General features: G+C 43.3%; 1 protein-coding gene across 1 annotated transcript; it reads left to right on the top strand.

Annotated features, from left to right (window-relative positions):
* Positions 1 to 4,740: 4,740 nt before the first annotated feature.
* si:dkey-174n20.1 (uncharacterized protein LOC796174 homolog) lies at positions 4,741 to 16,113 on the top strand. Its single transcript, XM_041901610.2, has 4 exons — positions 4,741 to 5,182; positions 7,169 to 7,411; positions 7,733 to 8,035; positions 15,255 to 16,113. Exons 1-4 carry the CDS (start codon positions 5,050 to 5,052, stop codon positions 15,512 to 15,514), a joined length of 939 nt encoding a protein of 312 aa, XP_041757544.1. The 5' UTR covers positions 4,741 to 5,049; the 3' UTR covers positions 15,515 to 16,113.
* Positions 16,114 to 17,597: the final 1,484 nt, after the last annotated feature.

The following is a 17,597-nucleotide window of genomic DNA, read 5'->3' as shown; positions in this document are numbered from 1 at the left end:
AATCACGGCGCAACTAGAGAACATTACCAACACCTACGCTCCGTATTTTCCGCTGGCTGCCCCACCACCACAGAAAGCACTGAGCTAGGCTGAAACACCTGCATTTTTGAGCTGCCTTACTCAAGAAAGAAAAAAAAAGACCAAGTTTGTATGCGGCTTTATTAACTCAATGACACATATATACATATATATATATTTTTTTTTACATTGTTTGCAAACTGCTCTGCCCCACCTGCCCTGTATGATGGGTGGCCTATGTGAAGCAGCTCACTTGCCAGCAACACAATCTCACACTCAATTCATGCAAATATGTACAAAACGATTTTCAGCAGATTTTGTGTGTTTTTGTGTGTCTTAATTCATGTGAAAATAATCAAGCATTAAGCAAAAGCAAGCATAGAAAACAGTATTGGCATTAATAAATAAAAAAACAACGTAAGGCTACTATTATATTATAATTATTTCAGTGACAACCCTGGTTGATTAACAATATTGGGTTGTTAAAAAAATTTTTTTTAATATATATAAATACATGTGGGACACAAAAAAAAGGCAGTGTAGAACACCATTGCCCATCATGCATAGCTACAATAACTTTCAAAAGATTGTTCCGAAGTTGGGTACCAAAACATTTAAGTCGCACAAAAATTTGTATTTTCTTATTAATTAAGTCGCACAAAATGCAGGAAATCTACTGAAATACTTTTTGTACATATTTGCACGAATTGTGTGTGAGATTGTGTTGCAACCAGCCATTGTCCCAGCAATTTGCACCCCATAGGCAATATCAATTGCGCAAAAATAACTTAAGAAATAGGTTAAATTACCAGAGATTCTCACGTGGCCCATTATATTAGGCTATATCAAAGCTCATCACTAAGCTAAGGATCCTGGGACTAAACACCTCCCTCTGCAACTGGATCCTGGACTTCCTGACGGGCCGCCCCCAGGTGGTAAGGGTAGGTAACAACACATCTGCCACACTGATCCTCAACACGGGGGCCCCTCAGGGGTGTGTGCTCAGTCCCCTCCTGTACTCCCTGTTCACCCATGACTGCATGGCCAGGCACGACTCCAACACCATCATTAAAGTTTGCTGACGACACAACAGTGGTAGGCCTGATCACCGACAACGATGAGACAGCCTATAGGGAGGAGGTCAGAGACCTGGCCGTGTGGTGCCAGGATCAACGTGACCAAGACAAAAGAGATGATTGTGGACTACAGGGAAAAAAAGAGGACTGAGCACGCCCCCATTCTCATCGACAGGGCTGTAGTGGAACAGGTTGAGAGCTTCAAGTTCCTTGGTGTCCACATCACCAACGAACTATCATGGTCCAAACACACCAAGACAGTCGTGAAGAGGGCATGACAAAGCCTATTCCCCCTCAGGAGACTGAAAAGATTTGGCATGGGTCCTCAGATTCTCAAAGAATTATACAGTCGTGGTCAAAAGTTTTGAGAATGACACAAGTATTGGTCTTCACAAAGTTTGCTGCTTCAGTGTTATGAGATATTTTTGTCAGATGTTACTATGGTATACTGAAGTATAATTACAAGCATTCCATAAGTGTCAAAGGCTTTTTATTGACAATTCCATTAAGTTTATGCAAAGAGTCAATATTTGCAGTGTTGAGCCTTCTTTATCAAGACCTCTGCAATCCGCCCTGGCATGCTGTCAATTAACTTCTGGGCCACATCCTGACTGATGGCAGCCCATTCTTGCATAATCAATGCTTGGAGTTTGTCAGAATTTGTGGGTTTTTGTTTGTCCACCCGCCTCTTGAGGATCGACCACAAGTTCTCAATGGGATTAAGGTCTGGGGATTTTCCTGGCCATGGACCCAAAATGTTGATGTTTTGTTCCCAGAGCAACTTAGTTATCACTTTTGCCTTATGGCAAGGTGCTCAATCATGCTGGAAAAGGCTTTGTTCGTCACCAAACTGTTCTTGGATGGTTGGGAGAAGTTGCTCTCGGAGGATGTGTTGGTACCATTCTTTATTCATGGCTGTGTTCTTAGGCAAAATTGTGAGTGAGCCCACTCCCTTGGCTGAGAAGCAACCCCACACATGAATGGTCTCAGGATGCTTTACTGTTGGCATGACACAGGACTGATGGTAGCGCTCACCTTGTCTTCTCCAGACAAGGTGTTTTCCTGATGCCCCAAACAATCGTAAAGGGGATTCATCAGAGAAAAGGACTTTACCCCAGTCCTCAGCAGTCCAATCCCTGTACCTTTTGCAGAATATCAGTCTGTCCCTGATGTTTTTCCTGGAGAGAAGTGGCTTCTTTGCTGCCCTTGTTGACACCAGGCTTTCCTCCAAAAGTCTTCGCCTCACTGTGCGTGCAGATGCACTCACACCTGCCTGCTGCCATTCCTGAGCAAGCTCTGCACTGGTGGTGCCCGATCCCGCAGCTGAATCAACTTTAGGAGATGGTCCTGGCGCTTGCTGGACTTTCTTGGGCGCCCTGACGCCTTCTTCACAACAATTGAACCTCTCTCCTTGAAGTTCGTGATGATCCGATAAATGGTTGATTTAGGTGCAATCTTACTAGCAGCAATATCCTTGCCTGTGAAGGCCTTTTTGTGCAAAGCAATGATGACGGCACATGTTTCCTTGCAGGTAACCATGGTTAACAGAGGAAGAACAATGATTTCAAGCACCACCCTCCATTTAAAGCTTCCAGTCTGTTATTCTAACTCAATCAGCATGACAGAGTGATCTCCAGCCTTGTCCTCGTCAACACTCTCACCTGTGTTAACGAGAGAATCACTGACATGATGTCAGCTGGTCCTTTTGTGGCAGGGCTGAAATGCAGTGGAAATGTTTGGAAATGTTTTTGGGGGATTAAGTTCATTTTCATGGCAAAGAGGGACTTTGCAATTAATTGCAATTCATCTGATCACTCTTCATGACATTCTGGAGTATATGCAAATTGCCATCATCAAAACTGAGGCAGCAGACTTTGTGAAAATTAGAATTTGTGTCATTCTCAAAACTTTTGACCACGACTGTACAGCTGCACCATCGAGAGCATCCTGACTGGTTGCATCACCGCCTGGTATGGCAACTGCTCGGCCTCCGACCGCAAGGCACTACAGAGGGTAGTGCGTACGGCCCAGTACATCACTGGGGCCAAGCTTCCTGCCATCCAGGACCTCTATACCAGGCGGTGTCAGAGGAAGGCCCTCAAAATTGTCAAAGACTCCAGCCACCCTAGTCATAGACTGTTCTCTCTGCTACCGCACGGCAAGCGGTACCGGAGTGCCAAGTCTAGGTCCAAAATACTTCTCAACAGCTTCTACCCCCAAGCCATAAGACTCCTGAACAGCTAATCATGGCTACCCGGCTATTTGCACTGCCCCCCCACCCCCACCCCCCACCCCATCTTTTTACGTTGCTGCTACTCTGTTAATTATTTATGCATAGTCACTTTAACTCTACCCACATGTACATATTACTTAAACTACCTCAACTAGCCGGTGCCCCACACATTGACTCTGCACCGGTACCCCCCTGTATATATAGCCTCCCTACTGTTATTTTATTTTACTTCTGCTCTTTTTTATCTAAAAACTTTTTTGTTGTTGTTCTATTTTACTTTTTTATTAAAAAATAAATGCACTGTTGGTTAAGGGCTGTAAGTAAGCATTTTACTGTAATGTCTGCACCTGTTGTATTCGGCGCATGTGGCCAATACAATTTGATTTGATTTGATTTATCAGCCAGTATGCTAGATGTAGTTTGAAGAGAGCAGAGTTGGAGAGACTTGCACTTTCTCTTGAGCTATTTTTATAGCTTACCTTTTAGGAGTGGGAAGATTTTCAGAAGGAAAAATATCGGTGATAAATGTGTATTCCTAGGCAATGTAGTAGCCGAAACTATAGCCTAATCATATTTAGGAAGTACAATTCCTTGGAATGATAACTGCCACGTGCTTCTCAGCCCATGCACACCTGATATCGCAGGTATGGATACTGAACGTACATCTTAGTCATTTAGCAGAAGCTCTTATGCAGAGCGATTTACAGTTAGTGAGTGCATACATTTTCATACTGGCCCCCCGTGGGAAACGAACCCACAACCCTGGCGTTGCAAGCGCCATGCTCTACCAACTGAGCTACAGGGGACTACAAGCAGCAAGAATGATGACAGCGACACCTGCAACGTTTTGCATATAGGATATAGCCTGCCTTTTTAGTAGGACGATTTGCAGGCAGAGACAAATAAATTGGTAATCCATACTTAGGCTATTGAAAATGAAAAGGCGCAGCCTATGCGCGCGTTGTGCCATTTAAATGATTATTCATTTTTCTTTATTGCACCTCGACTCACGTTGGTTTAGCGCCCTCCACTTCTTTCCATTATCAATATTTATGTTTAAGTTAATTTCATGTTTAAATTAACTGCCACGTGAATCTCCACCTATGTAGGCAGCCTACTCTTTTTCAATGAGACCACACATAGACGCACTTGAACTCGCACGCGAAACTAGTGTGTGAATAATGCGAAAAAATGGCTTTTAATACAGTAGGTAGGCTTAGGCTAACGCATACACAGTAGAAAATCGACCGTTTCCAATGAATCTGCGGCACAAAAACATTTTCATCTAAAGTCATCTGTCTGACTGGCCGCAGCATGAACAATGCCGACCACGCCGCAATCTCCGTCCGCGACCCACAGGACTGCAACCTCTCTAGTAGGTAGCGCCGTCCTTGATGCGGCAGAGAACAAATTATCGCGCGAGTGAACTGTACAATGTTTCCACGCATGCGCATTCATATATTATCTGTGCGCTAGCAGGCTAGCCAACTGGCTACCAAGATATATTGAAATACGTTATTCGAGCAGTTTTTCTTTTGTTTGGTAGGGAAATGGGAATTCGTTATTAACTGTCACTAAGACGAATCGTTTCTATGTACGCCATGGATGTCTCGTGTCTGATGTCGACGACCAGAATGCTAACTACAGTTTATTAGCCGCTAGCTAGCTAGTTTTCAGTTCATTCATTGACGTCATTGCAAGAAGAGCATCCATGATTATTTTATGTGGCTAAAAATGTATATTTTGTTCACGATTATTACTTCATTAGTTTGCTATTTGATTTTGAAATGGATGAAAAAGAGGAGGTATTGCACGGACTTGAAAAGACTGGATGGCAATACAGTTCTCATTACTGGTAAGGCAGATAGCTAGCTAGCAAATTAGCTAGCTAGTAGCCGCGCATGTGCCGAAAGGGACGGTTTGTCTCGCTTTAGCTATGTAGACGTAGCGCCAATCGCACATAGCGTAGTTACAATCACATCAGTACCACAGTTTCTGGCAGTACGTCTGTTAGCTCAGAGGTTTTATAATATGCCATTTAGCAGACGCTTTTATCCAAAGCGACTTACAGTTTTCAAACGTTTCTTGCTCAGGGACCCCCACCGAGTAGAACCGGCGACCAAGGGACCGCGATAATGTAATATTAGTAAAATAATTTAAATCATGTCTTCTCATCAGGTAAATTATAATGGCAATTAGAAGTAATACATATTTTAAAATTAATAGATTTGGTACAGTTTCATTATTTTGACCACCCCACAGTTCATTGGAAGAGGAAGTGTAAACTCATAACAAACAGGTAGCAGTGACAGCAGTGGAGGCTGCTGAGGGGAGGACTGTTCATAATAATGGCAGGAATGGGGCGAATGGAATGTCATCAAACACATGGAAACCATGTGGTTGATGTATTGGATACCATTCCACCTATATCCTGCTCCAGCCATTACCACGAGCCTGTTCTCCCCAGTTAAGGTGCCACCAACCTCCTGTGAGTGACAGGTAGTCTATTAACTAGAAAGGTATCTTGGTGGCATAGAGGACATTTTGTTGTAAAGCACATTTTCTGCAATTCTACAAATGTTTCCATTGAGCTGGGAGAACATTTTGCAGTTTTGAATAAAATGTCCAGCAATTCTACACAGCTTGGCATGAAGCTGAAAGTCAATTTCTATATATGCATTTTGCTATGGCAAGTGCTGAGTTCCTCTGCTCAAACATTATAACAAAATCAATGGGCATGTGCCCTGAATGCCCAGTTTTGGGAATTTTTTATTCTCCCTGACTGTCTAGCTTTTATTTGATAATTAGTTCTCAAATATGGTATTATAAAAAAAAATATATATAGTTCAATGTCATTTCTACATGCTTTCTATCCGGTTTAAGTTGACACTGAAACAGTTTTTCCATCCTGAAAATTACCACTTACATGGCCCGCCTAAGAATTTTCTATACAGAAAAGAAAACTGTAATTAGCGCCAATGACTAATTTCTTCCATATTAAAGGGATAGTTTGAGATGTTGGCGATGAAGCCATTTATCCACTTCCCCAGAGTCGGATGAACAGGAACAGCTAGCTTGCTGACTGTTCCTGTAGATTTCCAGTCATTGCGCTAACACTAGTTAGCATTGACTTGTGAAACTACCTTTAACTTCCTTCAAACTGGATGCAGAGACATAAAAATGGTATCCACAGTGGTATTCTGTTGCAGCTAGCGATATTCATAAAACATATTTTTTCACATAAAAAAAACCTAGGGAGCCGCAGACCCCCGTTTGAAAACCCCTGTGCTAGCTAATACAATACCCACTTGCAAAGGTTGTGAGTGATGCATAAATGTATTTATTAACATGAAATAAAACAGGTAACGCCTCTTAGGGTCCTTACTAGTTACCACAGGCACAAAGTCATAAACCCCTCCTTTTTCTACAATTTCTCTTCTTAAAATGTAATTGTAACCCTAACCTTAACCACACTGCTAACCTTAGGCCTAACCCTTACTTGAATTGAAGACCAACAAGCTCATTTTTGTTTTCATGAATTTTCACAATATAGCCAATTTTGACTGTGGCTGTGCTATCTAGTGGAAACCCTCTGAGGGAGGATGAATGCATTTTTTAGAAGTCACAGTGCTGTTAGCAACTTTACCCCCCTTATTCAGATGTTTAGTTGGAGATATCTTATTGCACATTAATAGATTATCACTGTTTTGTTTTTTAGACTGTTTGTAGTCTAATTCACAAAGTTTGCTGTACACTAGGCTGTACACTAGTGTATCATAGCTTTGTAATAATAATCATCATCCATTCTCTCTCTCTCTCCCTACCTACCTGTCTCTTTTAGGTGGCAATGCTGGCATCGGCAAAGAGACAGCGGTTGCCTTGGCGATGCGAGGTGCCCGTGTCATCATAGCTTGCCGTGACGTGGACAAGGCTGAGAAGGCGGTGAGGGAGATCAAGATCAGGGGTCACAACGTAAACATCCATCACATGGAGCTGGATCTGGCCAACATGTGCTCCATACGAGACTTCTGTAAGACCTTCCTTCAGAGAGAGAAGAGGTTGGACATCCTCATCAACAACGCAGGTGAGAGAGAGGAGTCTGTGACACCCTCATAAAGAAGCCCTTAGACCACAGGTGTCAAACTCATTCCACGGAGGCCCGAGTGGCTGCGGGTTTTCACTCCTCCCTTGTACTTGATTGATGAATTAAGGTCACTAATTAGTAAGGAACTCCCCACACCTGGTTGTCTAGGTCTTAATTGAAAGGAAAAACCAAACGCCTGCAGACACTAGGCCTTCTGGAATGAGTTTGACATGTGCCTTAGACTCTTTGGCATTCAGAGCAGCGGTAGTAAACTCAAACGTTAAGCAATCTCGCTAGCTAACCTCCCCCCTCCACTCACAGCCATGCCCAGCGTGCTGGACTGGACGGAGGACAACTTCAGCATGTGTTTCGGTGTGAACCACCTCGGCCACTTCCTGTTGACCAACCTACTGTTGGGCCACCTGAAGGCTTCGGCCCCCAGCCGCGTGGTCACGCTCACCTGCTCCAACTACAAGTACCAGAAGTTAGACTTCCAGGACCTCAACTATAACCTGCTGCCTTTCTTCACCTACTGCCGCAGCAAGCTGGCCAACATCTACTTCAGCCAGGAGCTGGATAGAATGATGGAGGGCAAAGGAGTGACGGCGTACGCTGTGCACCCTGGTGAGACTTGAAGCACTAGTGTATACTTAGATTAAACTTGTCACACTGATACAATGATAGATGATTTTACATAGTCATAATCTAATGGCCTAGATGACAGAGAGGAAAGGGGTGACCACCTACGCTGTGCATCCTGGTGAGGCTTGATGCACTAGTGTCTGTATCAGTGTTTCCACTGCATTAGTTTAGCTGTGGTCCTGCGCCAAGGCTAAATCATTGCCGCCACTGCAAAAACATAGTATTTCTACGAAACGTACATTCAATAGAGTTTTGTTATTCGCATTCACTTTTCCTCTGTACATACAGTGCATTCGCAAAGTATTCAGACCCCTTTACTTTTTCCACATTTTGTTACGTTTCAGCCTTATTCTGAAATGGATAAAAAATAGTTTTCCCCTCATCAATATACACACAATACCCCATAATGACAAAGCGAAAACAGGTTTTTAGAAATTTGGGCAAATTTATTCAAACTAAAAAACAAAAATACCTTATTTACAAAAGTATTCAGACCCTTTGCTATGAGACTCGAAATTGAGATTAGGTGCATCCTGTTTCCATTGATCATCCTTGAGATGTTTCTACAACACACACTTGAGATGTTTTCTACACAGTCCACCTGTGGTAAATTCAATTGATTGGACATGATTTGGAAAGGCACACACCTGTCTATATAAGGTCCCACAGTTGACAGTGCATGTCAGAACAAAAACCAAGCCATAAGGTCGAAGGAATTGTCCGTAGAGCTCCGAGACAGGATTGTGTCGAGGCACAGATCTGGGGGGAAGGGTACCAAATAATGTCTGCAGCATTGAAGGTCCCCAAGAACACAGTAGCCTCCATCATTCTTAAATGGAAGAAGTTTGGAACCACCAGGACTCTTCCTAGAGCTGGCTGCCCGGCCAAACTGAGCATTCGGGGGAGAAGGGCCTGACCAAGAACCCGATGGTCAGTCTGACAAAGCTGCAGAGTGGAGATGGGAGAACCTTCCAGAAGGACAACCATCTCTGCAACACTCCACCAATCAGGTCTTTATGGTAGAGTGGCCAGACGGAAGCCACTCCTCAGTAAAAGACACACGACAGCCCGCTTGGAGTTTGCTAAAAGGCACCTAAAGGACTCTCAGACCATGAGCAACAAGATTCTCTGGTCTGATGAAACCAAGATTGAACTCTTTGGCCTGAATGCCAAGCGTCACGTCTGGAGGAAACCAGGCACCATCCCTACGGTGAAGCATGGTGGTGGCAGCATCATGCTGTGGAGATGTTTTTCAGCGGCAGGGACTGTGAGACTAGTCAGGATCGAGGGAAGGATGAACGGAGCAAAGTACAGAGAGGTCTTTGATGAAAACCTGCTCCAGAGCGCTCATGACCTCAGAATGGGGCAAAGGTTCACCTTTCAACAGGACAATGACCCTAAGCACACAGCCAAGACAACGCAGGAGTGGCTTCGGGACAAGTCTCTGAATGTCCTTGAGTGGCCCACCCAGAGCCCGGACAAGAACCCGATCAAGCATCTCTGGAGAGAACAGAAAATAGCTGTGCAGCGACGCTCCCCATCCAACCTGACAGAGCTTGAGAGAATGTGCAGAGAAGAATGGGAGAAACTCCCCAAATACAGGTGTGCCAAGCTTGTAGCGTCATACCCAAGAAGACTCGAGGCTGTAATCGCTGCCAAAGTTGCTTCATCAAAGTACTGAGTAAAGGGTCTGAATACTTATGTAAATGTGATATTTCACTTTTTTGCTTTTAATACATTTGCTAAAATGTCTAAACCTGTTTTTGCTTCGTCATTATGGGGTATTGTGTGTAGATTGATGAGGATAATAAAAAATTAAAAAAAAGTTTAATTAGGCTGTAACGTAACAAAATGTAGAAAAAGTCAAGGGGTCTGAATACTTTCCGAATGCACTGTAGATCATCTGTCCAGGTACAACACCGTTCTAAAGGTTATTTAGTCCGGGTACAACACCGCCCTCGAGACGGCTCGCTAGTCACTGGAGAGACAGGCTGAGCGTGCCAGTCACTGGTACGGAATACATACAGGTAAAAGTCAGTAAATTAGAATATTTTGAAAAACTTGATTTATTTCAGTAATTGCATTCAAAAGGTGTAACTTGTACATTATATTTATTCATTGCACACAGACTGATGCATTCAAATGTTTATTTCATTTAATTTTGATGATTTGAAGTGGCAACAAATGAAAATCCAAAATTCCGTGTGTCACAAAATTAGAATATTACTTAAGGCTAATACAAAAAAGGGATTTTTAGAAATGTTGGCCAACTGAAAAGTATGAAAATGAAAAATATGAGCATGTACAATACTCAATACTTGGTTGGAGCTCCTTTTGCCTCAATTACTGCATTAATGCGGCGTGGCATGGAGTCGATGAGTTTCTGGCACTGCTCAGGTGTTATGAGAGCCCAGGTTGCTCTGATAGTGGCCTTCAACTCTTCTGCGTTGTTGGGTCTGGCATTCTGCATCTTCCTTTTCACAATACCCCACAGATTTTCTATGGGGCTAAGGTCAGGGGAGTTGGCTGGCCAATTTAGAACAGAAATACCATGGTCCGTAAACCAGGCACGGGTAGATTTTGCGCTGTGTGCAGGCGCCAAGTCCTGTTGGAACCTGAAATCTCCATCTCCATAGAGCAGGTCAGCAGCAGGAAGCATGAAGTGCTCTAAAACTTGCTGGTAGACGGCTGCGTTGACCCTGGATCTCAGGAAACAGAGTGGACCGACACCAGCAGATGACATGGCACCCCAAACCATCACTGATGGTGGAAACTTTACACTAGACTTCAGGCAACGTGGATCCTGTGCCTCTCCTGTCTTCCTCCAGACTCTGGGACCTCGATTTCCAAAGGAAATGCAAAATTTGCTTTCGTCAGAAAACATGACTTTAGACCACTCAGCAGCAGTCCAGCTCTTTTTTTCCTTAGCCCAGGTGAGACGCTCGCTGTTTCTTGGTCAACAGTGGCTTGACACGAGGTATGCGGCAGTTGAAACCCATGTCTTTCAAGCGTCTCTTGGTGGTGGATCTTGAAGCCCTGACTCCAGCAGCTGTCCACTCCTTGTGAATCTCCCCACATTTTGAATGGGTTTTTTTCACAATCTTGACTAGGGGCGCGGTGATCCTATCGCTTGTACACTTTTTCTGACCACAGTTTTTCCTTCCCTTTGCCTCTCTATTAATGTGTTTTGGACACAGAGCTCTGAGAACAGCCAGCCTCTTCTGCAATAACCTTTTGTGTCTTTCCCTCCTTGTGCAATGTGTCGATGGTCACCTTTTGGACAGCTGTCAAATCTGAAGTCTTCCCCCATGTTTGTGTAGGCTTCAGAACTGGACTGAGAGACCATTTAAAGCCCTTTGCAGGTGTTTTGAGTTAATCAGCTGATTAGTTTGTGGCACCAGGTGTCTTCAAAATGTAACCCTTACACAATATTCTAATTTTGTGACACACGGAATTTTGGATTTTCATTTGTTGCCACTTCAAATCATCAAAATTAAATGAAATAAACATTTGAATGCATCAGTCTGTGTGCAATGAATTAATATAATGTACAAGTTACACCTTTTGAATGCAATTACTGAAATAAATCAAGTTTTTCAAAATATTCTAATTTACTGACTTTTACCTGTATTTGGAACTTTGTCATTCCTCATCCTCACCCCTCATCTAGTCAAGTCTCAGCCCTCCTCAACCCTCACCCCTCCCCTAGTCGAGTATCAACCAGTGGCGTATTGCAGGTCCGAGCAGACTCTTTTATTGGGAAAACTTTTTTTTTGGGTGGGGGGCTAACTTCTTGCAGTTCTACACATTTTGCTGTGAGGCTTAGACAAAAATATGAATTTTCATAGCTAATTTAGTCTAACTCTAAACATTTTGCCATGGCTTATGACGTGTTCATATGCTATCTGGTGAGGGGGCCTAAGCTTTAGGGGAGAGTCTCAGCTTTCTGTGAGTATACATATTATTTCTCAACTCTTAATTTTGAGGACATACCACCACTTTACAAATGGAGTAGCCTATTTAATTGAGATGATGCGCTGGCAGAACAGAACAGAGCACGCCATTTGCGGTGAATACATCAAGTAGCTTATAGGCCTACCAATGGAAAGTTTTTGTAGGACAAACATTTTACTGTTAAATTATAAATGACATGGCTATGAGCAACAATATCATATTTAGAGTTAGCAATCTAGCTAATGTGTTTTGAATTCCTACTGCCTCAGGTGGGGATTTATGTAGCATATTAACCTAGGCCAATATGCACCAAAAATATTATATTCTCAAAAGAGGCAAAAATAAACTCAGCAAAAAAAGAAACGTCCCTTTTTCAGGAACCTGTCTTTCAAAGATAATTTGTAAAAATCCAAATAACTTCACAGAACTTCATTGTAAAGGGTTTAAACACTGTTTCCCATGCTTGTTCAATGAACCATAAACAATTAATGAACATGCACCTGTGGAACGGTCGTTAAGACACTAACAACTTACAGACGGTAGGCAATTAAGGTCACAGTTATGAAAACTTAGGACACTAAAGAGGCCTTTCTACTGACTCTGAAAAACACCAAAAGAAAGATGCCCAGGGTCCCTGCTCATCTGCGTGAACGTGCCTTAGGCATGCTGCAAGGAGGCATGAGGACTGCAGATGTGGCCAGGGCAATAAATTGCAATGTCCGTACTGTGAGACGCCTAAGACAGCGATGCAGGGAGACAGGACGGACAGCTGATCGTCCTCGCAGTGGCAGACCACGTGTAACAACACCTGCACAAGATCGGTACATCTGAACATCACACCTGCAGGACAGGTACAGGATGGCAACAACAACTGCCCGAGTTACACCAAGAACGCACAATCCCCCCATCAGTGCTCAGACTGCCCGCAATAGGCTGAGAGAGGCTGGACTGAGGGCTTGTAGGCCTGTTGTAAGGCAGGTCCTCACCAGACATCACCGGCAACAACGTCGCCTATGGGCACAAACCCACCGTTGCTGGACCAGACAGGACTGGCAAAAAGTGCTCTTCACTGACGAGTCGCGGTTTTGTCTCACCAAGGGTGATGGTCAGATTCGCGTTTATCGTCGAAGGAATGAGCGTTACACCGAAGCCTGTACTCTGGAGTGGGATCGATTTGGAAGTGGAGGGTCCGTCATGGTCTGGGGCGGTGTCACAGCATCATCAGACTGAGCTTGTTGTCATTGCAGGCAATCTCAATGTTGTGCGTTACAGGGAAGACATCCTCCTCCCTCATGTGGTACCCTTCCTGCAGGCTCATTCTGACATGACCCTCCAGCATGACAATGCCACCAGCCATACTGCTCGTTCTGTGTGTGAGTTCCTGCAAGACAGGAATGTCAGTGTTCTGCCATGGCCAGCGAAGAGCCCGGATCTCAATCCCATTGAGGGCCAATCCCCCCAGAAATGTCCAGGAACTTGCAGGTGCCTTGGTGGAAGAGTGGGGTAACATCTCACAGCAAGAACTGGCAAATCTGGTGCAGTCCATGAGGAGGAGAGTCACTGCAGTACTTAATGCAGCTGGTGGCCACACCAGATACTGACTGTTACTTTTGATTTTGAACCCCCCCTTTGTTCAGGGATACATTATTCAATTTCTGGTAGTCACATGTCTGTGGAACTTGTTCAGTTTATGTCTCAGTTGTTGAATCTTATGTTCATACAAATATTTACACATGTTAAGTTTGCTGAAAATAAACGCAGTTGACAGTGAGAGGACGTTTCTTTTTTTGCTGAGTTTACATCTGATCGTTCAGGATCCTATTTTGACATGTTGCACATCAAAATATCCATCATGGTGGCAGGTAGCCTAGCGGTTAGAGCGTGGGGCCAGTAACTGAAAGGTTGCTGGTTCGAGTACCCGAGCCGACAAAGTGAAAAATCTGTCGATGTGCCCTTGAGCAAGGCACTTAACCCTCATTTTCTCCAGGGGTGCCGTACTACTATGGCTGACCCTGTAAAACAACACATTTCACTGCACCTATCCGGTGTATGTGACAGTAAAACATCTTATCATGCATTTCCAGAACATGTTAGATGAAATAGCTAACTTCAATCATGTCTTACTTGGCACTGGAAAAACTGTCTAGAGCCCTGCCGCTAATGGAAAGTACCGTATTTTCCGCACTATAAGGCGCACCGGAGTATAAGCCGCAGCAGCTAAATTGAATGATATTGAATGATGTGTACATATATAAGCCGCACTGGACTATAAGCCGCAGTTGTTTTAATGTTTAATTACCATATGTAAGGGTTCGTGCACAGAGGGGATTGTCGGGAAAGAGACAAACTGTCTCGCTTTCGTAATGTCTGTCTGTCTTGCTCTCGTTCTGTCTCTCGTTCTGTCTCTCGTACCACTCTCGGTTCCACTTTTACTTTTGCGCGCTACCTGTCTCACTCATTTCCGGCCTCCAGCTTTTCCTGCTGGAGCCCGCCGCTTAAAGGTGGGGGGCGCGGACCGGTCATAGAGCCCATAGAGTTAAAGTTGGTGGACTGTAACCTGTAAAATCCATAGATTTAGGAGGTCTTCTAGTGGCCGTTAGCTGTAAAAATCCATAGATTAGCCGCACCGTTATATAAGCCGCTGGGTCGAAAAATTGGGAAAAAGGCGCGGCTTATAGTCAGAAAATTACGGTAACTGTGCATAAAAAAATATATATATTGTTGTATTTATCGTTATTGAGCAAAATGGGTCAATTTATCATGATATTACTTTTATTTATTTGTATCGCCCAGCTCTAATCTGCACAGTATACTGTATACTGAAGCATTTATAATACAAAATAAAATAAACTCCCCCCTCTGCTACTACAATTTCCAGAGGAAACACTGGTCTGTATACTGTAGATTATACTAATACAGTCATAGCTGTAGATCAAATAGTCACATAATGAAATTGCCAGTTGATGGAAGAGAAAGGGGTGAAAGGGCCTACACTGCAACCTCTCTCAATAGATAGGCTTACTATCTGTCTCACAGTGGCATGCACACATCCATGGTTTCAGATAATGGAGGCACAACTCTCTTGTCGATTGAAAGTTAATTGTTAAGTGACAAAAAATGTAAAAAAGAAAGAGACATCTATTACAGGAAGGATACCTACCCGATCCCCCCATTTTGGGGCATAGAATCAGTGTGTGGGAATTATTTCATGCATCACACTTACACCCCTTCTCCCTCCCTCTCCCAGGCTATGTTCAGAGCAGTTGGACATATCACTACTCCATCCTGTTCCGTATGCTGATGCAGGTGATCATGTTCATGTTCTTCGTGCCGTGTGAAATGGGCGCTCAGACCGTGGTCTACTGCGCCGTGTCGGACGAGGCTGCCAAGCACAGTGGGGGATACTTCACCGACTGCCGGCCCGCCACGCTGAGATCTTTCGCCAGAGACGCCGGCGTGGCCAAAAAACTGTGGGAGGCCAGCGAGAGGCTGGTCAACCTGGCCTGAGAAAGGATTAAGGCTTCGTAAGGCTTGTAGAAGTATTTTAGCCTGGAATACTCACTGAATATCACTCTGTTTTGCTATTGTTTTTTAAAACAAAAACAATGGTGGAAGGGTATGATATTCAGTTTTGGATTTCCAGTCCAGGAGTGTTTTCTAGGTTTGTTGAAATATTAATATAACTCAAGTAAAAAAAAAGACATTCCCTCACACTGTTGGCTTGCAATGTTTCACTGTTGTAATTAGTAAAAGTTACTGACTGTTAATGTTTTGATCAAAGCATTAAGAAGGTCAGTAGACCGAAACGTTAACGATCAAATTAAACTATGAAGCTTTGCGAGAAAGAAATGTGTGAGAACATTATTTTGGTCAAACTAGCCTGGAATGACTTTATTTATGTTATTGTTTTTTTATAACTATTTATTTGTCTTCAGGGGACCTGATTGTGAAGTATGTCTGTGTTTCTTTTTTATGAATGGGGAATGCATTGTTTAATATTTTTATGGTTAGCCTTTTTATTGCTGTCCTAAAACACATGGCTGCTTTTTCTTCTGTCGTAATAAAACCTGGGGAAAAAATATTGCAATAAAATCTGTGGCAATAAGGTCCTGTCTGATGTCTTGTTATTAGTCAAAGGATACTTGTATGTTTTTTTAAGAGTGTACAGAGAATGTGGTGTTGTTTAGTAGAGCACATTTCAGAACACTCGATAGGAGAAGCATGCAGCTGGTATCCACAGAGAGACAGAACGGGGGAATTTGAGATGCTTCACCAGTTCCTGAAAGAGGAAGAGGATGCCAGACTGGCTTCACTGAGGGAGAAGGAGAAGGGAACGATGATCGCCAGAGAGATGAAGAACATTCAGGACCAGATTTCTACTCTCACAGAAAACCTCATTGCACTGGAGCAGAACCCCCCCCCCCCAAAAAAGGAGCTGCCATTACTCACAAACTAAACACACCCAGACAAGCTACAGAGCCCAGTGCACACTGGCAGATCCACAGCTGGTCTTAGGAGCGCTGATAGCTGTGGCCAAACACCTGGGCAATCTGCAGTTCTGAGACTGGGAGAAGATCCAAGGGATTGTCTAATACACTCCTGTGATTCTGGACCCCAACACTGCTGAATGCAGGCTATATCTGTCTGAGGAAAGCCCGGTGATGCTATCTACCCTGATATACAGATCTGACAATCAGAGGTATCTCTGACAGTGATGTAGTCCCGATGAGGGGTGTGTGTGTGTGTGTGACAGAGATTAGTGCTTTGGTGTCTAATGAACATGAATCACTTTGATATGATTATTGATGATTGTAACATGTTTTTCTGTTTGAGTAATACACACTCAGATCTCAGAGAGATTGAACTGTTTATTTATACGTAGTGAATCACAGAGTAATGCTTTTAGGGTTGGGTTGTGCTCTCATGCTGGGGATGGTGCACTGCTGGGTTTCTGTCATCTACATGTAACTGTTTATTACACAGGAGGCTGCTGAGGGGTGAAAGGTTCATAATTATGTCCGGAACTGAGAAAATGGAATGGCATCAAACACCTGGAAACCATGTGCTGGATGTATTTGATACCATTCCACTGATTCCGCTCCAGTCATTACCACGAGCCCGTTCTCCCCAATTAAGGTGCCACCAAACCTCCTGTGGTTTGTTATGAAGATTCATGAAAGGAATGGATAAGCTTTGTATTATAGTCTCAAGTCACCAGTTTTCTACATCATACTCATTTGACTGAATGGGACTTAGAGAGGACAAAGGCCAAGGGCATAATGTCTGTGATCAGTTCAAGTTGAACTATAGGAGAGTAATATGACAGAGTATGTGTGTTCACAGTGAGATGATGTCATAGGGAGCAGCTTTCTCCAGAGGTCTGTTTTGTGCTGTATGATTTTATCTTATTTATGATTTAATTTTTTGGCTGTTATTTTCAAAACTTTTTTATTGAAGAAAGGACAAATACATTTTTCAAATTAAATATTGACTTTTAAATATTGCATGAATATATGGGTAGCCTTATGCCTTATCTGTATATGCTTTACTAATCACTATCAAATATGACATGTTCTGATTTGAAAAATAT

The sequence above is a fragment of the Coregonus clupeaformis genome, chromosome 16 (genome assembly GCF_020615455.1).
Source record: "Coregonus clupeaformis isolate EN_2021a chromosome 16, ASM2061545v1, whole genome shotgun sequence".
NCBI classification, from domain to species: Eukaryota; Metazoa; Chordata; class Actinopteri; order Salmoniformes; family Salmonidae; genus Coregonus; species Coregonus clupeaformis.
Note: the sequence above shows the minus strand (reverse complement) of the source record. Positions and strands in the feature narration are given on the sequence as shown.